We start from the raw sequence: 26337 nt of genomic DNA on the forward strand, positions 1-26337 counted from the left end.
ACAAAGGATTCTGGACGTTGTCTTGTGGGCCAAGAGGACACACTGCAGGTTCAAAGTCAGGGAAATGCAGACCCTGGCAGGTGAGCTCTGGAGGTGTAGTCGTAGCCAAGATGGGGAGTGAGGGGAGAGATGCAATCCATCAGTCCAGGGAAGGAGAAGACAATGACCTACAGCAGCAGGTACCAAAACTCTTGCTAGGGCAGAGGGGGACAGGATGTGGCGACCGGATGTGGATGAGAAAGACGAAGGAGTAGAATGCCAGGAAGCGGCTGTATTGGCTGAGTGGGAGAACACGATAGCTTAGGAGAAAACTCCATTTGAAATAGTACTGATCACCTATAGCCCCGCGGGAAGCCCTGAGTACCCTCAACAGATGGCAGGTGGTCAGGGATGGTGTGGGGAGGGGAGGTTCAAGGTGGCGTCTCCTGTGAATTTCATCAGTTTTTCCAGCTGGAGCCACAGGGACAATAAGAAAGCAAATACTTGTGGTATATAAAATAGTTTAACCACAACGCGGAAGAGAGACTTGATACAGTTCTTGTGGATTCAACTGAAGCATTTCTGATTCTGATGAAAGAAAGGGGAAGCTGCCATCTTGGAGGCAGATGCATCTAGGGCTCAGAAGGGGCTGAGGTGTCCCTCAGCACTAAGGTAAGTGCAGGAAAGCTCAGACTACCTTTGTCTGAAGGAAAGGGTTTTGGCCATTGATCCAGGATTCTTAGATGGTCATGTGCATTAATTCCCAGAGGTAGGAGGCGTTGTGGCCCCCAAAGTACCAGGTAGGCTTGAGTCCAGGACTAAATCAGTGCCTAACAAAGTATGTGCTCCATAAACACCAAAATGCATGAAGTTCAAAAAGAAAACTTCTATCTCCTTGAAACACTGACAGATGCCTTAGGATTTGGAATACAGCCACCCTATCTTTGAAATTGTTGGATTTTTCCTATATTCAAAACTTTTTGAACCTAAATGAGTTAGAGTCTAATCTAAAAGTTAAATACACTTAAAGGCATAAACCCAACAAAATTTATATACTTGATAAATTGGTATTAGACCTCAAAAGAATCGTCTTTTAAGCACCTACTGTGTAACAATAGCTAAGTACTATGTACATAGTCAAATGTACCCTTGACATCAATCCCCAAAGCTCCTGAAAGTGTTCCCAAAGGGAAAGCTATGGACCCTATGGCTCTAAAGCCAGTTAGCTTCATCTTGAAATGTTAGGTTTACTGATTCATTCATTTAAAAGCAGAAAAAAATGAGAACAAATCACTGGTTACCAGAGACTTAGCTTCCATACCATGAATGAAAGATGGTGGCTCCACATCCCTTATTTTTACCCTATAGAAAAATGTCCTTCCATGCAACCATTGGTTTCTGAGTCACAGGTCATTATTTGGCAAAGTGCGGAGCTGAGGGGCCCTCTAGGTGACTGCATCAGCAGTGTCTGAGACTCTTGATTCTGGGCACAAAATTGGACTGCTTGCACTGCCAACCTCAAGTCAGTGTTCCAGAACACAAGGATCAGGATGGCCTCCAGGGGAAGGACGAAAGTGGCAACTCCCGTTACTGATAACTCAGAAAGTGTGGGTGTTTTGGATATGGAGCTCTGCTAAGAAGCACAAAGGTGGGCTGATCTAAAGAAACCGGATTTTGGACGATGTCCAGTTAAAGAAGTGATTATAGAACAGGGTATTAAGTAAGTCTATTTGGTAAACTTGTAACTGAAAATATTAAAAGGCAAGTCTTACAAGTACTGAAGTAATGAAGGCAAGGCTTCATTTGATAACAAACCAAGTTTTCATCAGTAACCTCTTTGAGACTAACAATACAGAAACTTTAAGAACATCTACTAAAGGTATAGGGATTGGCATTTCCAAGTACCGCAACAGGCTCCTAAGGGTGTGCAAGTGTGCTTTATCTTCAACAAGATAGGTGAGCCACTCTAGATTGCAAATTGCTTACAAACATATTTGAACACCTACTGCACAAAACGTCCACTGGCTAAATCCACATGGTGTCCACAGCCACTGTTGTCCACATTTGCTCTCCTCACAGAAAGGACAGTGTGTACTCTAGGAACTGAAAGGAAGCAACATCAACTAACAGACGTGCCAAGCCCTGGAGAAAGCAGCTTATAGTCCAGTCAAGGACACACACAAGGAAACAATAATACAAGGGCTATGTGCTAAGCCCAGGTTCTAGAAAGCTGTGGGATGCAAAGGAGGAGCAATCTAGAGTGGAGACAGGGAAGGCAGGTGGGTTTGGGGGTGTAGGGGTGCTGTTCCTGATGTAGGTTAAGTCTGATGAATGATGACATGGTTATTAGGTGTCCACTTGACTGGGCCATCAGATACCAGATGTTACATCAGATACCAAACGTTACTCACTTGGGGGTGTTTCTGGGTGATACTAGCATTTGAGTCAATAGACTGAAACAGACTGCCCCAAACCCCTCAATATGGGTAGGTATCATCCAATCTGTTGATGTCCTCACTAGAACAAAAAGGGTGAAGAAGGATGAATTTGCTCTTTGTTGGCTGGGACCCAGGTCTTTTCCCAAACTCAGATGGGCACTGAAAGCATCAACTCTCCTGATCCTCAGACCTTCAGACTCTACAGCTGGTGCAACTACACCACCAGCTCTCCTGGGTCTCTAGCTGGCAGATAGCAGAGGCTGAGACTTCCTAGCCCCAAAATCATGTGAGCTAATGCCTCACAATAAATCTCTTTCTACACGTACCTATAGATCCTACTGGTTCTCTTTCTCTGGAGAATACAGATGGGCTCGATTCATAATGAGCTGGAACATGAAGGGCCAGGAAAGAGAGAGAAGTGGTCAGGCCCAAGTAGTCAGGAGAGGAGTCAGGGCATGAAGAGAAAAGTCAGCCATGTTAAGGAGTCTGGCTTCTACCTAACAAGATTTGAAGATGGGTGACGTGACCTGATGTGTGGTTTAACAGACACCCTGGCAGCTAGGTGTGGAGAGGAGCTTGGAAGCTGCCTTGGGAAGCATGGTGGGAGGGTACTGTAGCAGGAGCTGACATGTCATGGATACAGTGGCAGCAAGAATGACCAGAAGTGACTGATTATCAAGCAGCATTAAGGAAGTTATTAAGCAGCATTAAGCACCAAAGCTTGGGTAGAAAAGAGGAATCAGAGGTGACTTTATACACTTTGAGCTAGGATGGTAGGGTGAAGGTAATAGGAATCAGTAATCAGATTTTTATAATAGTATGGCTTACGTGATGAAGATGATTTGGTAAGATTTACAAGGCCTTTATCCTCAGGTACCTTTTGAATAATATAACTTAAATTATACTCATAATTGGATAAGTATCTTATAAGCTTCAAATTCTCTGAAAAATGGCCCAATTACATCACTAATCCTGCTTAAAAAACTGGTGGCTTTCTATATTCCTCTTGGGACAAAGTACAATTCCAGTGGGTCTTGCTTGCCAGTCTCCTTCAAAACAGGCATCCAACCTCAAAGCCTATGGCCTAGGGGCACCTTGGTGGCTCAGGTCATGATCCTGGGGTGTTGGGACAGAATCCTGCATGGGACTCCCCGCAGGGAGCCTAGCCTGCTTCTCCCTCTGTCTCTCATAAATAAATTAAAAAAAAAAATCTTAAAAATAAACAAACAAACAAAACCCAAAAAGCCACATCACAGCCCCTTCCCAGGCACATGGAATGGCCTGCTGTTCCTCAAATAGAACCTGCCCTGTTCTCTCTGTCTGGAAGCCTCTTCTCCCTTGACGATGGGTTAAGCTCATAACTCATTTTTCAAGACCCAGGTCAAACGTCATCTCCTTACTGAAGCCTTCCGCAGGGACCCCGGCAGATTGCATGCTCCTTTCCTCAGAGTCCATATGTTGTGAACCCTTCACGCTATAGTTCTCATCACATACTATCATCTGTTTTCCTGAACTTATCTGTGAACTTCATGAGAAGGAAGACTCCATCTCGTTCCTCCTCCTATCCTCAGGGCTCCTGAGCTGGAGGCATGGAGAGCTGGTGGAGCTGAACAGAGGGACTGCAAGGTCACTCCAGATAGGCCGGAACGTTCAGTTATGAGCCTGGGATATACTCTGAGGAGGGCAGCCGTGGAGTTGTGCTGTACAGTCTCTCCTTCACAAGCTAAATGTCTCATCCTGCATTCAAGTTACTTCAGCAAACTGACAAATCACCTCATGGCAAAGATCTTTGGGTTGCCCTCAGAGTCAAAACCATAAATGTTAATGTAATTGTTAATGTAATTCTTCTGTGAAGACCAAGCAAAGGTCTATTGGTCATTCAGAAGCTTCATATACCGGTAAGTGACACGGTAGCTTAAGGACAAAGTCTCTTCTGTTGCAAAATTCCCTGACATGGTTTAATGCAAACTGATAAAACACACAACTCACTTATGGGTGATACCCTCTTGCAGTAGGGTGGCTTCCTAGCTCACAACAATCTGCCCTTCTCTGGGACACAGGCCTGCTGTTACGGGACAGGGTCAGGGCAGGACAGAAGCATGAAAAACAGAACTAACCTCAGGCAGTCCTTAAATGTGGAATGGCTGCCAAATGAGTGCACAAGCCACTGCAGAGGTGTCCCCAGTGGGAGCCACCCAGACAGGTGGTATGCTACTGAGGTTCCCAGGGCTGGCCCTACACCAATCCTCAAGGCTCTGCTGTGCCACTGATGCCATGACAGGCCTTTCAGCATCTCTTCAAAAACTACCCTCCTTTTGCAGACTTACAGAAGCTCAAGTTTGTTTCTTTTGAGAACAACGAAAAGGACCTGAACACCTACTTTCAGCCCTTTGGGTTCTGCTTACCGAGGCCAATTACTTGTCTCACAGATCTTGGCACCTAGGCTGCACCTGGACATCTCTCAAAGAAAGTGCCTGTGTATGTACGTACGTATGTATGTAAGATTTTATTTATTTATTCATGAGATACACAGAGAGGCAGAAATATAAGCAGAGGGGGAAGCAGGCTCCATGCAGGGAGCCCGATGCAGGACCCAATCCCAGGACCCAGGGATCACACCCTGGGCCACCCAGGTGTCCCAGAAAGTGCCTTTTTAAAATGACCTTGCTCAATGTGACTAGTAGGCTTCCTGGGAGGGTCAAACACTTTTTTTTTTTTTTTTTTAAGATTTATTTATTTGAAAGAGGGAGAGGAAGAAAGAATTCCAAGCTGGCTCCCCGTCTAATGTGGAGCCCGACACAGGGCTCAATCCCATGACTCTGAGATCATGACCTGAGTCCAAACCAAGAGCCGGACGCTCAACAGGCTGAAGCCCCTAGGTGCCCCAATGTCAAATACTTCTGTGTCTTGTCTGCACACCTCATTTTGGCATCCTGCCCAAATAATGCATGGTTTAGTGAAGGACACAGGCAACCCACCCAGAAAAAAGACTGACCATAAACCAGTGACAGTTTTGGGTTCTCACTAGTGTTACGGAGGAAGCCTGCTTTAAAGCACTGTTCTACGATCTGCACCTTAAGACATGCCAAGGAACCCGGATTGCTGGATAAACACTGTCTTTTTGGTCACTGTACTTGGGGCCTCACTCTTGAATCTATCAGCATAGTGGAGGAGGGGGGTTAATATTCTTGCCTGACAATCTTTATAAATAACTGAATCTCTTATCTAGAATGTGCTATAGTGGGGGCTCTTTCTTATTGCAACAGTAGACAAGAGACTAATTTGGGGATTCTAAATGATTATGCCTATTTTTTTCCTCTATTAGCTGTCTCTAATGTACAGTTAGAAATAGAATCAGAGGTAAAAATTAGCTTAGCAGGGTCTAGAGGACCTAAAGCACAATAGATTTTTTTATTACCATTTCCGTGATGAGGAATGGAGTCAGAACCGTTAGAAATGTCTAGAATTTGGCATATGCAAACGACAAAAGTCAAACAAGAGTGACATGGAATTTATTCCATTACTTAAGCTATTATTGGGAAATAATCCTGGCCTTAGTTCAAAGCTACGGTCACTACAGTCACACCAAATTACTATTATTATCCCAGCGTTGTAAATTTATTATTTCCCTGTGATAAAGCTGAAAGATCACAGGGGGTAAATCAGTAAGAGATGATGGTTTGAGGTCTGGAGCCCACTCAGCTGTGGAACCCTAGGGAAGTCACATCCTTGTCTAGAGAAAAGGGGGAAGGGGGGAACCATCTGTCTCCAAGGATATGGAGGGGGAAGCAGCTGTAAGCAGTGTTAGGATCCACTGACTCTGTAGGAAAAAAATGAAAAGTGCTAGAATTTCATGATATTACCCTAAGGAGAAGTTTATTTGACAGTTCTGTAGCAAAGCCCTCTGAGTTGGAGAAGAAAAAGATGGATAAAGATCGACAGAGGGAGGAAAGAGGGAGAAAAGTACTTTTCACTGGAGTGTGGTAGGGAGGTAGGGAAGACGACAGGTGGGTGGGAGAGGCTCTCAGGTGCCCCTTCAGACTATGCCTACATGTCACATGGGTCTGGATTTAAGCCTGAGAATAAGTGCACAGCATTCCCTTAGAAAAGTATTCTGGTCTAGTCCAAGTGGTTTCCAATAGAGATGCATCATGTGTGTGTTTATCATAAGCTCAACTACAGCAGGTGGCCCCCCACCAAAAAAAAAGAAAAAAAAGAAAAAAAGAAAAAAGCATTAGCCATCCTGTCATGTGGGCAGTTCTGATTGCATTCCACTGAATATGTGAGTGAATGTGAGGGGCAAGGTAAGTGGTCTTGGGGTCTGTGTGACATCTCTCTGGCCCAAGAGTTATTTTAGTGCTTAGAAATCAGAAGGCCTGTACAACCAGTCCCAACATGAAAATCAGCCATACTGTCTGGTTTTGGCTGCAAGCGGAGAACTGTTCCACGCGGGGAGACAAGCTGGCTGTGCTAGACACCCCAAGGGAGAGATACAGCTTCCAAACTGGTATGTTTCTAGGGGGCTTACCAGCGAGTCTGATTGCACAGGCCCTCTGCGACCCCCTGGACTCCTTCTCGAGATGTTGTGAGTTTCCTTGCCTGACACGTGCTCATGCGACTTCCGACATGGGATGCCCTTCCCACTCCTCTCCGCCTACCCTAAACCCTAGGTATCTTTCTCCCCACCCTACCACCCCCTCAAATCTTCTAGCTTCCAAAGACCTCCTCCAAAGGAACATCTTGCTCTTGGTTGAGTCATCCCTTCGGTGACCTGTCACCACCATCTTGTAATGAATCTTAACAATATTTAAATACTGTGAAACATGTGATTAACTTTCCCCAAAGCAATTATCTTCAATCTGTCATCAGGTACACTCCCTGAGAGCAGCAATCTCACTGCACCAGAATAGCGAGTGCTAAATATATTTGTTGGCACAGGCCAGCAGTTGAGAGAATAGGCTCTAGATTAGAACCCTGGTCCTGCTACCTCCTGGCCTTAGGCAGGTCATAATGATCGAAGAAAGAGAACATGAAAACCCAACTTGTTTCATGTGTGACCACTCAGGCAGTTTCAAATGTGAACTTACAAATGCTGATGGCAGGAAAAGGACCCCAAGCTCATAGGAACGGATCATCAACTGGGCACCATTCTTCTCTAATGCTCCCCAGGCGGCCTTGGACAGATTTGCGCTGCAGGGAAAAGGACACAGAGAGGGCTGGCTCAGTGAGGCATTTCAGCGCAGGTCAAACTTTCACAGCTGCAAAGGCATTGGTCAAAACCACAATAAGCTGCAATCACATTCATTCAGTTTTTAGCAGAGTTGTGTATTTTTAGAAATGGAGTATTAAGTCCTACTGTGCTATAATCCTGAGGATTTATCTAATTGTTAATTTGGGACAGATTTGCCCTTATCTGTGTTTTCCCCGAGGATAGCTATTCAAATAATTATCCTTAGATTTATTTTTCTGTCTAAAGTTCTTTTTCTTTCCAGGACTCTGGTATAGCCAGAAAGTCTTTGTTATATACCAAAGTAGCTTTTTATTTTTTATTTTTATTTATTTTATTATTTTTTAAAAAATTTTTATTTATTTATGATAGTCACACACACAGAGAGGCAGAGACACAGGCAGAGGGAGAAGCAGGCTCCATGCACCGGGAACCCGACGTGGGATTCGATCCCGGGTCTCCAGGATCGCATCCCGGGCCAAAGGCAGGCGCTAAACTGCTGCGCCACCCAGGGATCCCCCAAAGTAGCTTTTTAGAAAAAACTTTGTTAATATGATCTTAGATAGTATCTTAAACTTCACATTCTTTTTTTCTTCCTTTGGTTGTGGGCCAGAAAGTGATAATTTCTACCTTCAATCTAAAGAAAACAGCTGAGGGTAGTAGACTGGCATTTGTATCCAGAAAGAAATGGGAGTGTTCAAAGTCATGTTTTCTATGGGCAGAGTTGCAGGTACGCAGAAGAAAAAAGCCTTGGAATAGACCAGATGGGAGGAACCCAGATGCTATCGAACAGACCTAAACTTTGAGGCATCAGCTCTAGAAACATGCTCTCCTGCATCAAACCAGGCCAAGAACCCTCACCCACCAGTTAATTAACACAAACCCACCACGATTTTTTTTGCCAATGAGACTCATCCAAATTCTATTTTGTTTTTATTATTTAAAGATTTTATTTATTTATTCATGAGTGACAGAGACTCATCCAAATTCTATTTTGTTTTTATTTTTTTAAAAGATTTTATTTATTTATTCATGAGTGACAGAGAGAGAGAGAGAGAGAGAGGCAGAGACACAGGCAGAGGGAGAAGCAGGCTCCATGCAGGGAGCCCGATTTGGGACTCGATCCTGGGTCTCCAGGATCACGCCCTGTGCTGAAGGCGGCACCAAACCGCTGAGCCACTGGGGCTGCTGCTTGTTTTCAGAACAGAGAATATTCTCAACTATTCAGACCCTTACAGCCCAACTTCAAGGACAACGGGAACTCTACCAAAATTCATGCACTGGGGCATCAAGTATTCTCCTGCAGCAAGTGCTGAACTGACATCACAGGAATCAGAATCAAAGATAAGCAATAACCAAGTAAGGTGAAAAGTATGATTTCTGTTCAGGGTCCTATGGAAACAGACAAAGACTATGGAAATCAGAGCTAAACAACTGCTAAAACAATTAAACTAACTTAAACACAACCCTGCCTTCTTTAATGGACCATGCTGAGAACAAACAAGAAACTCTACTTTGATGCTCAAGGGCCATAATCCTGAAGATCATCATCTGTGATGGATCACAAAGACAGAAAATGTAGAGCAAGTGGGAAGCTGACAATATAGTGGTACTGTGACTCTAGGAAAATTGTTTTCTTTTGAAGTCCAAGATGAGAGGTTACTTTTAGGTCTTTCAGCCATTAATAAAATATGGTGACCTCCTGGGCAAAACCATAGGTCCAATGGCACAACCAACTAGTGAGTGTAAGGTAGAAGCAATCTCTCTTTGAATATTTCCCCCACTTTCTAAATTATTGCCTGAATGCTCTTTTGACATGTATTATCTAACTCTAACCATCACAGGCCAGAGGTACTTTCTGGAAAGCTTGCTTTCATTCTTCAGACTAGTCATACTTCAACATTCCAAGATCTGAGGGCTCATTCCAAGGTAAAGACCGTGAGAGACCACCAAGACACCTTTTTCAGATGGTTTCCTCCAATCCTTCCTTTGTATTTAGCTTCTAACAGAATTCCAAGCATCTGGAACCTAAACTACATCTTGAATAATTATACTCAAAGTCACTAGTAAGCTCTCTAGGTTAGGTTGTAAGTCGGTATTTCTTGAAAGAGCATCTTTATGGATTTTTTCTTATCTGAATACACTTTGGATCACTGGTACCCATGGCAGCCAAGACAAGGGGTATTTTCCCCAAATTCCAACCCTGCCTGCAGTGTGTGTGGTATAGACATGCACCTACAAGTGTCTACCAGAAACCCAGTGTCTTGTGAGGTACAGTGACACCACATGGCTGCTAACGACCAGCTCTTTTGCTCCCAAAACTCCAGAGGAGTTCTAGCTTTTCTCTTCCATTCAGAATCTAGGTCTACTGCCAGTCCTGGCTTCCAGCTGAGGCCACTGCCATTACTTAGGTTCACTTCTACTGTGTTCTCTATCCTTGTTCTTTCAGTTTTCTTCGGTCTCCTGCTGGATGGGGCTGCTCTCTCCCCTTCCAGTGCTCAGGTCTGTTCTGTTGTTACTGGGTATCAAATGATGCTGCTTCAAAGAAGATTGGGGTTTTTTAACTTATTTTCTATTCTTTAGGGGTATTAAAGGATTCTGAAAATTGGAAAATTCCAGAGGGTGGGATCCCAGATGTCCAAAGTTATACTGTCCAACAGAAATTCTGTCCAAACTGCTAAGTAAGTGAATAAAGCAGAGGCTTCTCAGAAACAGGTGTGGGGCAGGCATAGTTCAATCAAAGAAGTAGAAGGATGAGAGGATGTGTATCATATAGAGTATGTACTCAGAGGAATTTAACTTATGTAAATATAAGGAGCTTATAAAGCAGTCTTTAAGGGCCATATGTGCCCTGAAGCTGGAGTTTGAAGTCTACAGGGACAGCAGAAGCCAGGAAAGATGGATCTACAGTCTAGAGTCACAAGCTAGAACCATGGGCAACAAGCAGAAACCGTAAATAGAGACTAAAACCATGTCTGTTTGCGTTGGGGGGTAGACACACACGTCAGGTGAGGTCCAGGGATTAGAGGAGCTGAAGCAGAAACCTGGAATGGGTACAGACGTTGCACTTCTGTATTTCCACTGCTGCCTCTTGCCAAAGACTTGAGCTGGCTCAATATGACAATGTGTAGGTTATAAAAAGAACTGCCGGGCAGCCCCAGTGGCACAGCGGTTTAGCACCGCCTGCAGCCCAGGGTGTGATCCTGGGGACCCGGGATCGAGTCCCATGTCGGGCTCCCTGTATGGAGCCTGCTTCTCCCTCTGCCTGTGTCTCTGCACCCACCCCCCGAATAAATTAAAAATCTTTAAAAATAAATAAATAAAAAGAACTGCTACTTTACATGTGCTCTCCAAATCTCCAACAAGAAACTCCTCTGGGGCCCACTCCTACCAGAAACATGTAAGAAAGGGAATTCTGGAAAACAGTTCAGCCCATGCATACTGACACATCACAAAGCAGACCAATGGTCAGTTACTGAGCTACGCAATTTGTAAAGCTGAAACTGTTAAGAGTAAATTTAAACTGATGACACATAACAAAGTTCCTCATGGAAACCATAAGGATGCCCCCTAAGTAAGGTACCCAGAGAAGGCAGATGTTGAGAAAAGATCCCTGGACCCCCAATTGGGTGAGAGGATTTCTGTTCTGTCTTCCCCACTAACAACAAGATGCTAAGGCACTCTTCTTCCTAGGCATTAGTTTCTTGTCCCTAAAATGAGGGAGCTTTGGCCAATGAGGCCATAATCCCTTTCTGGACAACAGTCTACAATGACTAGAGACATCTACATCCAACATCCTAACTAGAGAGCTGCCCTCCACCTACATTTTCCAACCAGAAAGATTAAATCCATTATTTTCACTGGGAGCTCACTGCTGAGGAGTGTTTATCTCAACGTTCATGGTAACATGCTGGGGAATCAGTCATGCAAGAAAGGAGAAGGGGGCAACGAAGAGGACCACTGGGCCAATCTGGCTTCATGCATCTTTTTTTAAAAGTTTCAAGTCTGGTAATAGCAATATCATCTGCCACCTCCAACCCTGGGCTGAGCACCTGTTTGAGCTGCTCATTCAGTTTACTTTTAAGACTTAAAAATTTTTTATTTATATACATTTTTACTTGAAGTATAATTGACATGTATTTTGACTACAACAGTGACTTGACAATTACATACATTACAAAATGCACCACAGTGTGAGCTTCGAGACTTAGTTAGAAGGTATATAAAAACCACAAGGATGACTGTTATGGGAACATGTGTCCACTGAAAACATTTCTTTCATAATGAGTACTTAATCTAAGCAGCAGCGACACAAAGTGCAGACATGGCCAACAGATTGAGCTTTTAGCCACATCTCTTAGAGGACCGGGGGCGGGGGGTCTGGATACTTTCACAGACAGATGCAATAAACAGAATGTTGGCAGTAGATGTGAGAGAAGATGTAGACAGAGCAGCTGTGTGGCGAGGAGGGAAAATGATTAACTCTCACTAATGTTGCTGTCACTCCATCCTAAAATCCGGCTGCCTGTCTGTCTCCTCCTCCCTCCTCCCCATCCACCCCCCACCACACACATGCAGTTATCTTTTGATTTGCATTTGCTGGTTTTCTCGTACTGCCCTTGGACTGTTTCTTTATGCATTGAGAAAAAGTTTCACAAATGACATGGAAAGATACTGTGAAGGATTTAAGTTGGATATAGGTATACACAATTTTTTTCTTTAGGAAATAATCTTTACATTTTGATGGATTTTCCCTCTAAAACATCCGTCCTATTTAGACCCTCACCAACATGTATAAGAGACTCTTGGATCCTTGAGAACACTGGATGGATAATGTCTATGAAAATTTTTGCTAACCTAATAGGCAAATAGAGCTCATTTAAATTTGATTTCTCTGATTCCTAGTGGTGTTCAGTTTTTTTTTTTTTTAAAGATTTTATTTATTCATGAGAGACAGAGTGAGAGGCAGAGACAAAGGCAGAGGGAGAAGCAGGCTCCATACAGAGAGCCCGATGTGGGACTGGATCCTGGGTCTCCAGGATCACAACCTGGGCCAAAGGTGGCGCCAAACCGCTGGGCCATCGGGACTGCCCATGTTCAGTGTTTTTAACTGTATTTATTGGACATCTAGGTTTAATTTTGTGAGTTAACCATCTTAAAATTATGTTACTTGTCTTTTTTACTGATAACCAGTATGCATAGTTTCCTATTGCTGCTTTGCCATAAATTTAGTGGCTTAAAACAGCACGAATTTATTATCTTAAACTTCTGGAGATCAGAAGTCTAAAATGGGACTTGCTGGACTAAAATCAAGGTGTTGGCAAGATTGCATTTCCTCTAGAGGCTCTAAGGAAGAATTCATTTCCTTGCATTTTCCAGTTTTTAGAGGACACCTGCATTCCTTGTGTCTCAACCTTGGTCTTCAAAGACCAACAGGGTCAGCAGAGTTCTTTTCCTATCTCCATCACTCTGGACTTCTCCCTCCCACTTGTAAGTGCCTTTGTGATTATACTGGGCACTCTCAGATAATCTCCCACATTATAATTCCATCTGCTACCTTCACGGGCTCTGGAAATTAGGACATCTTTGAAGAGCCATTCTTTTCTCTTCACGGGGCTTTTCATATATTGTAATTATGCAGCAAATGTTCTCCCAGTTTGTTGAAGTGCTAATGAGAACCTTTATATTTCAGGTCTTTCTTGCTTTCTTTCTTTTTTGGGAAGAGGAGACAATTTATCCAAGTTGCAATTTTTTTCCTTTACCATCTTCTGAGTTTGAGGTCTTGTTTAGAAAGGCCTTCCTTAGCCATCCCCAAATGGTGTCTTCTGATGAACTGAATTTCTAAAATATTTTTGAATTCCAAAAATACATTTTTTTTATGGTCAAGTGCATTTTTGTGCCATCTACTAAACTTTTTCTGACTCCAATGTCATGAGAATATTCTTCAGTTTTCACTTCATAGTTTTAGCTTTCTTACTTAGGTCTATCATCTGAGATTAATTTTGTTTATGGCCTAAGATAGGCCAAGGTTTGTTTATTCTGTATGGATTATTTACTGAGAAGAACGTCTTCCCCCTGCCTGGTGCCTTTGTCAAAAGTCTTTGATTATATCTATTTCTGGACTCTATTCCATTGATTAGAATATCTATATTCTTATACTATACCACAGTCTTATTCTTGTTTTATACCAAGTCTTCAAATCAGGTACTGTAAGTATGTTTCTTTAAGACCATCTTGGTTATTTTAGATCCTTTGTATATATACATGTACATTTTGCAATCAGCCTGTTCTTCTATATTCTAAATACCTTGCATTTTCAAATAAATTTTAGAATCCGCTTGTTGATTTTTTACAACAAAACTCTGTTGGGATTTTGATCAGGATTACAGTGAAATCAAGGAAGTAGGGAGCAACTGATGTCAATACTGAATCTTCTAATCCATGAACATGTTATATACATCTCCATGTATTTAATTTCTTTCAGCAGTGTTTTATGTAGAGTTTTCAGTGTAGATGTCTTACACAAGTTTGGTCAAATTTATTTCTAGCTATTTGATGCTTTTGATAGCATTTTTAATAGAACTTTATTATTTACAATGTCACCTGTAAATACAGATAGTTCTTCATGATCTTTATGGCTTCAATTTCTTATTGTACCAGCTATATTACAAAAAAAAAATCTCATTTAGTCTTCAATCTGTTGTATCATTTCATAAGGCTTCTCCCCATAGTGTTATACTGCAATCACTCAAAGGCACAGAAATCCTCCACATTATCAAATCCAATGGAAACTTTTTGACCTTATTTGATCTCTTAGCAGCATATAACTCTCATAACTCACCCAGATTCCTCCTTTAAAAATGAGATATTTTCCCTTGATTTCTGTTAAACTTTGGTTTTCTACTTTCAATCTCTCTGGTCACTTCTTTCGGATCTCTAAATACCAAAGTGCCAGTTATAGGTCATACCCCATGTCAAGACATCCACAGACACTGGTCCTAGGCTCTTGAAGAGACTGTCAGAAACAAAATCTGGAGATAGAGAGGTCCACTCAAAGGAAAGAAGATTCTTACAGTTAAAGCTTCAATGAAGAGACACTTATCCCAAATTTCAAAGCAATAGGAAAATAATCCCAATCCATCATGAGCAAAAGTCAACAGAAAATAGGATCAGACTGGTAATGTATATTGATTAGATGGTAATGTGAAATTAAATGTTTAAAACGATGAGTGTGAAATGAAAAATGCATATGTGACAAGAGCAGTTTATACACAGCACCTACACATACCAGTTTAATCCCTTTATTCTGTTAATTCTCATTCTGAACTATTAGATTCTGTACCTATATCATTATCCTAATTTAATTGATGAGAAAAAGTGAAGTAATTTGTAATTTGCCTGTCGTTTCATAGGTAGTAAGTGGCGAAGAATGTGAAGCCTGCAGCCTGACTCTGCTTTAAGTTCTAAGCCACAAAGCATACTATATTTTACAAGACCTCAGACTGAAAAATGTAGTCAAAATAACACATGAGCTGCTGCTTAAAAAAAAAAAATTAATAGAAGAGAGAAAGCAACTCAATAGAAGAATGAAAAATAAAGGGGTCTCACATGCATTTAGTAAGCGTTGATTCACTTGAAAGGAATGCCAGGAAGAAAAGCAAGCAAAGAAATTAGTAAACCTGTGGGTAACTCTAAACAAGAATGATTCACTTCCAAGGCTTCAATATAATATTGGAACAATTCTGGAGAACAACACGTGAGAGGGCAAACAGAATGGGAGTTCCATTTTCCTAGCGGTTTAAGAAGAGGAAAACCCCAACTGACTTTATTTAGTTTTTTAAAGATTTATTTATTCATTTATTTATGAGAGAGAGAGAGAGAGAGAGAGAGAAAGAGAGAGAAAGGCAGAGACACAGGAGGAGGGAGAAGCAGGCTCCACGCCGAGAGCCCGACGCGGGATTCGATCCTGGGTCTCCAGGATCGCGCCCTGGGCCAAAGGCAGGCGCTAAACCGCTACGCCACCCAGGGATCCCCCCAACTGACTTTAGATTCCAGATTAGAGATGGACTATACTTTTTAAGTTACTAGAAAAAAGATAAAGCAAACCTGATGAATCAGACAGAGGTGAGAAAAAGGAGGCAAAGAAAAACATGGAAACAGGAACACATAATAGAAAATTACGAATATATCAGTATTAACACTGAATGCAAAAGCATTAAAGTAACCTACTAAAGATTATCAGATTTATAAGGTACATGCCTTTTTAAAAAAGGAGAAATGAACATTAAAAGAGAAGGGACATCTCAGATACAACATCAGAAGCACAGCCCATTACAGGAAAAAACGGTTAAGCTGAACTTAAGAACTTCTGCTCTGCAAATAGAACTATTAAAAGAATGAAAATAAAAGCTGTGGGGCAGCCTGGGTGGCTCAACAGTTTTGCGCCACCTTCAGGCCCAAGTCGTGATCCTGGAGACCCAGGATCAAGTCCCATGTCGGGCTCCCTGCATGGAGCCTGCTTCTCCTTCTGCCTGTGTCTCTGCCTCTGTGTCTCTCATTAATAAATAAATAAAATCTTAAAAAAATATATAAGCTGTGGACTAGGAGATAATATTTGCAAAACATATACCTGATAAAGGACCTGTACCCCAAATAGACAAAGAACTCTTAAAATGCACTAAGAAAACAGTTACTATTTACAGATGACATGATGCTATATATAGAAAGCCTTAAAGGCTCCACTAAAAAGGTCTTAGAATAAATGAATTTAGTAAAGTTGCAGGATAAAAAAATATATATACACAGATATCTGTAGTGTTTCTATATACAAATAACTGCAGCAAGAGAAATTAAGAAAAAAATCCCATTTATAATTACATCAAAAAGAATAAAATACCTAGGAATAAGTTTAACAGAGAAGGTCAAAGACCTATACTCTATAAAGATTATAACATATTAATGAAAGTAATTGAAGACAAAACAAATAGATATATGATACCCATGGATTAGAAGAATATTAACATAATGTCTATACTACCCAAAGCAACTAATGCATTCAATTCAATTCTTATCAAGACACCAAGGCAATTTTTCAAAGAATTAGAACAAAGAATTCTAAAATTTATATAGACTACAGAAGACCTGGAATAGCCAATGCAATGTTGAGGAAAAAAAAAAAATCAACAAAGCTGGAGATAACACAATCCTATAATAATCTAAAGAGTATGGTACGGCACAAAATCAGATACAGATCGATGCAATAAAATAGCCCAGAAGTAAACTCACATTTATGTGATCAATCAATGATAAAGGAGGCAGGAAAATATTATGGGAAAAAGATAGTCTTTTCAATAAATGGTGCTGGGGAAACATGCAAAACATGAAGAAGCTAGACCACGTTCTTATACCAAATAAACTCAAAATGGATTTAAGACCTAAATTAAGACCTGAAACCATAAAACTCCTAGAAGAAAACAAACAGTAATCTCTTGGACACTGGCCTTAATATTCTTCTGGGTCTACCTCCTCAGGCAAGGGAAACAAAAGTAAAAAACTTGAGACTACAACAAATTCAACTTTTGCACAGTGAAAGAAATCAACAAAATAAAAAGGCAACGTACTGAAAGAAGATATTTGCAAATTACATATATCCAATAAGGGGCTAATACTCAAAAAGATAAGGAACTCCTACAACTCAATACCATATACAAAAATAAAAAATCCCACAAATAATCTGATTTAAAATGGAAAGAGGGGACACTTGGGTAGCTCAGTGGTTGAGTGTCTGTCTTCGGCTCAGGGCATGATCCCAGGGTCCTGAGATCAAGTCCTACATCGGGCTCCCCACGGAGACACTGCTTCTCCCTCTGCCTATGTCTGCCTCTCTCTCTCTCTCTGTCCTCTCATGAATAAATAAAATCTTTAAAAAACAAAAACAAAAACGGGAAGAGGATCTGAATAGATATTTTTCTAAAGATATACAGATGGCCAACAGATTTATGGAAAGATGCTCAAACATCACTCATCATCAGGGAAATGCAAATCAAACCCACAATGAGATATCGCCTCACACGAATCAGAATGGCTAGTTCCAAAAGAAATAAGCAAGGATATAGGGATGGCTGTGTGGCTCAGCGGCTGAACGTCTACCTTCAGCTCAGGATTCTGGAGTCCCGGGATTGAGTCCCACATTGGGCTCCCTGTGTGGAGCCTGCTTCTCCCTCTGCCTGTGTCTCTGCCACCACCCCCCCGCGTCTTTCATGAATAAATAAATCTAAAAAAACAAAAAAAAAGACAAGGATATGGAGAAGAGGAAACCCTCATGCACTGTTGGTGGGAATGTAAACTGGTGTAACCACTATAGTAGACAGTAAGGAGGTTCCTTAAAAATAAAAAAAAAGAAAGATAGAAATACTATATGATCCAGTAGGTTATTTACCCAATGAAAACAAAAACACTAATCTGAAAAAATATATGCACCACTATGTTTACTGCAATGTTGTTTATAATAGCCAAGATATGAAAGCAATCTAAGTGTCCATCACTAGATGAACGGATGAAGAAAATGTGGTATCGAGACACAATGTTACATTACTCAGCCATAAAAATAAGATCTTGCCATTTACAACAACATGGGATGGAACTAGAGGGATTATGCTAAGCAAAATTAAGCCAGAAAGACAAATACTGTATGATTTATTTTACTTATATGTGTAATCTAAGAAACAAAAACAAATGAAGAAACAGAAATAGACTAACAGAACTGGTGGGTGCCAGAGGGGAGGGGTGTAGGGGGATGGGTAAAACAGGTGAGGAGATTAAGAGGTACAAACTTCCCACTATGAAATAAATAAGTCATGAGGATGAAAAGTATAGCATAAGGAATAGAATCAACATTTAATAATTTTGTACACCTGAAATACTGTATTTCAACTACACTTTTTTCTTTTTTTAAAGATTTTATTTATTTATTCATGAGACACAGAAAGAGGCAGAGACATAGGCAGGGGGAGAAGCAGGCTCCATGCAGAGAGCCTGATGTGGGACTCTATCCCAGGATCCTGGGATCACGCCCTGAGCCGAAGGCAGATGCTCAACCACTGAGCCACCCAGGCGTCCCCTTAACTACCCTTCAATAAAATTCAATGCGAATTCTAGGTGTAATGAAGTAAAGAAAACAATTTAAGAAATTGGCAAAGGACCTGAACAGACACCTCACCAAAAGATACACAGATGGCAAATAAGCTTAAGAAAAGATGCTCCACATCATTTGTCATTAGGGAATTGCAACTTAAAATGAGTTACTACCACACACCTGTTAGGATGGCCAAAACCCCTCAAAAAACACACAGTATCAAAAACCGACAATAAGAACTATCATTCTTTGCTGGTGAGTATGTAAAATGATAGTCATTTTGGAAAAACAGTTTGGCAGCTGCTTTCACAGCTAAATATATCAACACTATACAACCTAGTAATCATGGTCTTCAATATTGACATAAAGGAGTTGAAAGCTTACGTCGACCCAATCCTGCACATTGATGTTTGTAGTAGTCCTATTCTTAAACTTGGTCTTCAGTGGGTGAACAGACAGCAAGCTGTGATGTGTATTCAGACAATGGACTACTACACAGCACTACAAAGATATTAGCTATCAAAGTTACGAAGGAACCTCAAATGCAGGTTGCTAAGCGAAAGGAAGCAATCTGAAAAGGCTACATACAGTATGATTCCAACTATATGACATTCTGGAAAAGTCAAAACTATACAAACAATAAAAAGATCAGTAGGCTTCTAGAGCATTGGGGGCGGGGGTGGGAGCAGGGAGGGATGAACAGGTGAAGTGCAGAGGATTTTTGGACAGTGAACTGCTCTTTATGACAACGTAGTGGTGGATACATGTCCTTATACTTTTGTCAAATTCCAAGGAGCGTATGTGAACTCTAACGTAAACTATGGACTTTGGTTAATAATAATGTATCAGGGGATCCCTGGGTGGCTGGGCGGTTTAGCGCCTGCCTTCGGGCCAGGGCATGATCCTGGAGACCCAGGATAGAGTCCCACATTGGGCTCCCTGTATGGAGCCTGCTTCTCCCTCTGCCTGTGTGTCTCTGCCCTGCCCCCCTCTCAATCTCGCTCATGAATAAATAAAATCTTTAAAATAATAATAATATATCAATAGTGCCTCATCATGTAAAACAAAGGTCTCACACTAATGCAACATGTGAACAACAGAGGAAAGGGAGCTGAAGGGGACTTTCTGCTAAATTTTTTGTTAAACTGCTTAAAAAGGACAGTCTATTAATTTTGAATAGTAATGAACTATTTATATACATGAAGAAAGACATGGGGCAAAATATTTTATACTTTTAATTTAATCCCAATAAAAATACCATAACCTTATTTCCCCTGAACAAGAGAAGCCTATTATTGAGTTGACCCAAGAGAATAGTTCAGACCACCTTTCAAAAGGGAGTGAGATACGATTGCTGGCTCTACCACACAAGAACTTGGCAGGTTTAGCACTCAAGTGTCTGCTGCAGAACACTGCTTTTTACCTCCTCTCTGATGTACCATTTCCTTTCCTTTCTCCCTCTTCAATTCTCCTAGTCTGACTTCCACTTGCTCAATATTCCTAACTGCCAAATTCAGCAATCTCTTTTCATAGTCCTTATTCTCCTAGACTAGCAGTTCACACCTGGGGGCAGTTTTATTCCTAAGGGGATATTTGGCAAGGTCTGGAGCCATTTCCTGTCATCACAACTGTGGCAGGTGAGTGAGTAAAGGCGAGGGATGCTAAAGGGATGCTAACATCTAACAATGCAGAAGGCAACCCCATAAGGGAAGTCATCTGCCGCAGATGTTGACTGTGCCATGGTGGAGAGAAACCTAGCTTTCTCGGCTTTCTCTCCATTTGACTGTTCAGCTTCTCTCTCATTTGCTGCCCTTCCCATCATGAACCCTCTAAATTCCTGCTTTGCCCCTGGCTCCTTCTACTGTCCTCTCTTCCCTGGGGACTATACCAGTCACCAACGTCAAACATTATGCTGACAAGTAGGATTCCCAGACTCTGCCAGCTACATATTCAACCGACATCTCCAACTATAAGCTGGATTTCTCTATTGGAATGTCACATTATCACCACAAACCCAATACTCAAAAACCAGAACCCATCAGTATGCCACTAAGCCCTCTCCTGTCTTCCCCTTTGTCCACAGTCCCAGTCAGTCAGGCTCAGGTATCTCATGCATTTTGGACTTACCTGCTCTGTAGGCAACTATGTAGAGCCAGTCACCAAGCTATTTTCACCCTCTAACATCCTCTATTTACAATGAGATCTTCCTGGTCCTGCCCCTTTCACCGGAGACTCTGGATCCAAATGGTTTGCCCTGTCTCTGGTTTCTCATTTACACCTTCCTCAAGTGGCTCTCAAAGTTAAGCATAAAGTAAATACATGGCCTTGCATTTAGGACCCTCTTCAGTCTGATCAGACTTACGCTTTCAATCTATTTCCTGTTAGGCCTTTTCCTGACTCCACTACTCTTTAAGTGCCCTGATTTACTGACTGCCTCCACATCGATGCAAACATCATTTCCTAGTCCACGAGGTCTTTGATCCCACCCGTGCTTGTGGCTATCTGAGCCCTTTCCTCCCGCACAAACCTCACCTCTTTCAAGAAGCTGTCTCTGGCTACTGCAGCCCACAGATGTGTCCTAACTGAATCCTGCAGATGTTACATAGGCAAGAAACCTCAAGAAGAGAGACTAGCATACAAAGGCCCAGGGGATACAATTTATCAAGACTATTTTGTTCATTGTGGTTATAAATTAGAACTTCAGAATCAAGATCTCGAGAAAAAGTCTTATGTTGAAAATTAAGCACAAAAGCACAATAGGGTAGTGGGTAAGAGCAGAATCTGAACTTGCATGCGTTTCTACCACAATTAGTGCCAACACTGCTGATTTTCAACAGTAAAATGTTACTGTAAATGTTACTGTAAAATGGTAACATACTTGCCTCATAAAGGTGATGTGTGGATTATATCAGATAAGGTATGTAGAGCATCCCTGGCACAAAAATGATACTTCTTAGATGTTAGCTATTATCATCTCAATAACCCTGCTAAGTTTCTAGGAAGGTGACTCTGGTCTTCCTCTGTTGTGACTCACTAAAAAATGGAATTCTTCCGAAAGTAGGTCCATTCAGGCCTAACCCTAGGAAATTTCAGTGGTAGACAGACCTAAAGTTTCTTCAATGGACTGCTTCACTAATTTCAAAATCCTAGCACAAGTCCCCAGGGCAGAAATATAGTGAGCTCCTATTTTATACTGTCAAGAAAGTCAAGAGGATTTTGGTCCCCTTGATATAGATATGTATTCAGATTTTTTTTTTTTTCCTTTTTCTCTCCCTTTTTAAAGTAGGCTCCATGCCCAGGGTGGAGCTCAACATGAGGCCTGAACTCATGATCTTGAGACCAAGACCTGAGCTGAAATCAAGAGTGTGACACCCAACTGACTGGGCTGCCCAGGCTCTCTTCCCCAATTTTGCAAATGTCCATCAATCTTGTGAAATTAAGTACCCAAGGGACACAACAGGTCAGTTGTGTTTGGGGGCTCTGTTGTTTCACAGAAATGCCAACAAGAAAAATGAGTGATTATGACCCATTTTTTCCCACAGATAAGCAAGAGGAAAGTACTAAAAGGAGATCAAATACTTGGGTATGGGCTTTTATAAGTCATGATTCTGACAACTCACCAAATGGGTTGAGAAATCTATTTCCAATCTCATTTTGTTCTTCAATCACAGGTATATTACATGCCCAAGCAAATGTTTTCATATGCACACTGAATTCAGAAGGCTAGCTTTCATACCAGCTCAGCTGTCAACCTAGTCTTTAAGAGGATCCATCTATTCAAAGGGCGCCTGGGTGGCTGAGTCAGTTGGGCATCCGATTCTTGATTTTGGCTCAGGTCATGATCTCAGGGTCGGGAGATCGAACCCCACATCGGGCTCCACGCTGGGTATTTAGGATGTTTAAGGTTCTCTCTCCTGTCCCTCTCCCTCTTTAAAAAAAAAAAAAAAAAAAAAAAAAGGATCCATCTAACCTTGGTCCCACAAATGGAAATGCATGGGCTTCAAAAGCCATTATATCGGTATCCAGAATCCAAAAGAACAAAAAATACTGTCAAGCAGGATCAAAAGTTGCCTTGCAAATTTCAGGTCAAAATTGGTATTTGGAACATCCTATCAAAGAATTTCAATGTGTGTTTAATAGTAATCACTATGATAACCACAAACTGCATACTATTTCATTGTCTATTGACTTATACCATTATTTTGGTCTACCTCCGACGGTGTAAAGGCAATATGGAAAATTGAAAAGAACTGACTTTTAAGATTTGAGTTTTGGGCAGTTACTACCTTGGGGTTATGTCCTTTGGCTGCCACCTTTTCATCTATAATATGGGTTTAACATCATATGTTCACTTCCCTGGTTAATAATGAGGAATGAATGAAATAATCTAGGTCAAAGTCCTTAGTAAATTGAAAACCAACACCAAGGTAAAGCTTAGGAAGTATTAAAACTTGTCTTGGAGCAAGACAGCTTGCAGACAGTGGACTGTTTTTACAGGTAATACAGTCCAACATATAGCCAGTACTGGTTTAATTTACCTTAGAGAGCTTGAAAAGCATTCTGGGTAACAGTCTTTCCCTAATCCCCAGTCCCTGTCTTTATCTGCTTGAGTCCTACAGCAGTGTAGCCTGCTGGGAGCTCTTCTCATCCTTTTAGAGCCTCACAGCAAACAGTAAGAAATACTAGTGCTGTGGAGCAAACATATAGTTTCTATCAGAACCTTCTGAGATAGCTGGAGCAGCAGCCTCCCTGAGGTTAATGACCAGCTCCACAAAGCTTTATGGTGTGTCTCTCCCCTAAAGAGCTACGCTTACAATCTTGTAGGCACCCTACTACTCCTCCCCTTTCAACCTGGTCCAAGTCTTTTAGATTCTTCTGTAATCGTGTCTCTCTGTGAACACCCCTCAGTTTTTTCAGTCTACTGACATCTTTTGAGTTCCATATTTGGAATTTCCTATCCGTTGCTCATTAAGTTTTTCTGCCTCCGTGCTTTATTTCCTTTAATTCATCCCATAAGCTAATTCCAGAAAAAGTAGGACTTAGAGGAAACAAAAGACCTGGGTTCAAGTTCAGTTCAACTATTTACTAGATGGGCAGCCTTGACTCTTGGAGCAGGTATTTTAACAGCTGTTTTATGAAAGTAGACACAGGGACATTTAGATCTCAGAGCACATGGCAACATTATCATGAGAACAGCAATGTCAATCATAAAGTCGTGAACAATAAGCGTTATCGGTACTACTATCACAACTCACTCTCTTATTCAAAAACATTTGGTGATCCTTATCTAAAAGTCTGAAATCCTATGCTTGTCATGCAAGTTCCACAGGCCAGGCTCCACCCACTGTCAGGCTTCTCTCCCATCCTTCCCACACAAGGCTTCATGGCAGCCCAGATGATCTCTCTACCTCTCCCAGCACATCCTGTCTCAGGACTCAATATGATTTCTTCTATCTTTAGATAGAAGTGCCCACCTTAAAAAAAATAAATAAAAAATAAAAAATAAAGTGCCCACTTTGATTTATCAAAGAAGCACAACGTTCTGAAGCTTCATCTAGATATTTAAAGAACTCTTTCCTCTGAAAGACACCCCACACTTTATTAGTACCACCCTAGATGCATTTAATTGCTTCGGTGTAAAAAATTCCCCTGAACACTTGCATGCACACGCACACCACGTACCTACCCCACACTAGATACTGATCAAGCTCTCAGTGGATCAGCAGATCTAGCTACTGATATCACACACCAAGAGATATCTGCAGGCCCACAGGCCCAGCACAGTTATGAGAAAGAGGTACTGAAATGCGTATTTGCAAATGGCAAAAAAGAGTGAATGATTTAACCCATTCCCTTAACCAGTAACCATCAGTTTGTTCTCTACAGTTAAAAATCTGTTTCTAGGTTTGTTTCCCCCCACTTTGCTCATTTCTTAAATTCCATGAGTAAAGTCATATGGTACTTGTCTTTCTCTGAGTTATTTCACTTAGCATAATATTCTCTAGCACCACCCACGTCATTGAGAAATACACTTGTGATGAGCCCCTGGTGTTACATGGATGTGTTGAATCACTATATTGTATACCTGAAACTAATTTTACATTTATGTTAACTGGCATTTGATTAAAAACTAAGATGTGAAGACACAGAATTGAGACAACGTGCACAGCAGATGGCCATCTAGAAGAGAAACCAACCCAGCTGACACCTTGATCTCCAACTTCTAGCCTCCATAAATGTGAAAACATGTCTGCTGTTTATACACATACCCACTGATCGGTGATAAGGGATAACAAATATCCAGACTGAGGCTGTGTGGGTGGCATTAACCACTGTGCAACATGGCTGAGTTTGGTATAAATAGACTGGATGAGAAGCCAGAGAATTAGGTACTCAAGACCTGTCAGTTGCCCAGATGCTGACTAGTACATGGGAACTGGATGTCCAGGATAAAGAAGTATTTTAAGAGAACACCAAAGCTTATTAGTTAAGCATTTGACTCTTGGTTTTGGCTTAGGTCATGATCTCAGGGTTTGTGAGACTGAGCCCCATGAGCCCCATGTCGAGCTCTGCACTGAGCATGGGGCCTGCCTAAGATTTTCTCCTCATATGCAGGCTTATTCCCTGTTGGTCTGTCTCTGTAGCTCTCCAAAAAAAGTTTCACCCACTGAAACTTTGGGTGTTGTATTGCAACAAAACCTGGCACAGAATGGATGCTCAGTGAATACCTGATCAATGAAGCAAGAGGCAGGACACAGAGGCTAAGAAAAAGCAGCACCAGGGCACTCACTGCCAGCCCACAGTTGTCAGAGCTTAGGCCACGAATGACTGCTACGGCAAAAACTAACACCTGTACAGTCTGGGAAAGCCATGGAAATGCAATAGGTAAGTAGACACAGCATTCTGAAGGGCAGGGAAAGAGGATCCAGGGAAGGCCTGGCACAACAGCACTAATGATGTCTGAGCTGTGTGTTTTCCTCACAACCTTAGCCAGTAGTGCTGATCCCAAAGCAGGAGGACAGGAGGGCTACACCAACTAGAAAACAAGTTCCCTGCGGGCAAGGATCATACCTGCCTTGTTCACCATCCACAACCAAAGCCTCGAGCCATGCTCAGCACAAAGGTAAGAAATACTTCCGGTAGACTATCCAGGTTTCAATCCTAGCTCTACCACCTTACCAACTGGGCCACTTGGAACAGGTTATTCAGGCTTTAGTTTTCACATCTCTAAAATGGAAACCTTACTACTGTGTAACTCCTAATTGAGAGGATCAAATAGGTTAGAATAAAAAAAGTACTTGTAAACATAATGTATAAACTCCTCGAATCACTGTTGTACACCTGAAGCTGATTTTTTAGTATGTTTGACAGAATGTTAAATCACCAACAAAAACCACTTGGCCAGCATACAGTAAGCATCATAAAAGTATTTGGTATTACTTATGAGTTTTCTTTGGGGGACAGAACCTAGTGAAGGACTCCCAAATAGAAACTCCTTACTCAAGCCACAGGTATATACTTCATTACTACCAGCATACAAAGGGTTTGGAGGCCCTAGG

At 41.6% G+C, this 26337-nt stretch overlaps 1 protein-coding gene across 3 annotated transcripts in view; it reads right to left on the reverse strand.

Annotated features, from left to right (window-relative positions):
* TDP1 (tyrosyl-DNA phosphodiesterase 1) overlaps window positions 1-26337 on the reverse strand; it is a 91620-nt gene that overhangs the window by 23883 nt on the left and 41400 nt on the right. For all 3 annotated transcript variants that reach the window (XM_041760011.1, XM_041760012.1, XM_041760013.1), the window contains exon 14: window positions 7505-7607. In XM_041760011.1, the coding sequence (XP_041615945.1) occupies window positions 7505-7607 (103 nt within the window). The remainder of the gene's footprint in view (window positions 1-7504; window positions 7608-26337) is intronic.

Source organism: Vulpes lagopus, chromosome 6 (assembly GCF_018345385.1).
Source record: "Vulpes lagopus strain Blue_001 chromosome 6, ASM1834538v1, whole genome shotgun sequence".
Lineage (NCBI taxonomy): Eukaryota > Metazoa > Chordata > Mammalia > Carnivora > Canidae > Vulpes > Vulpes lagopus.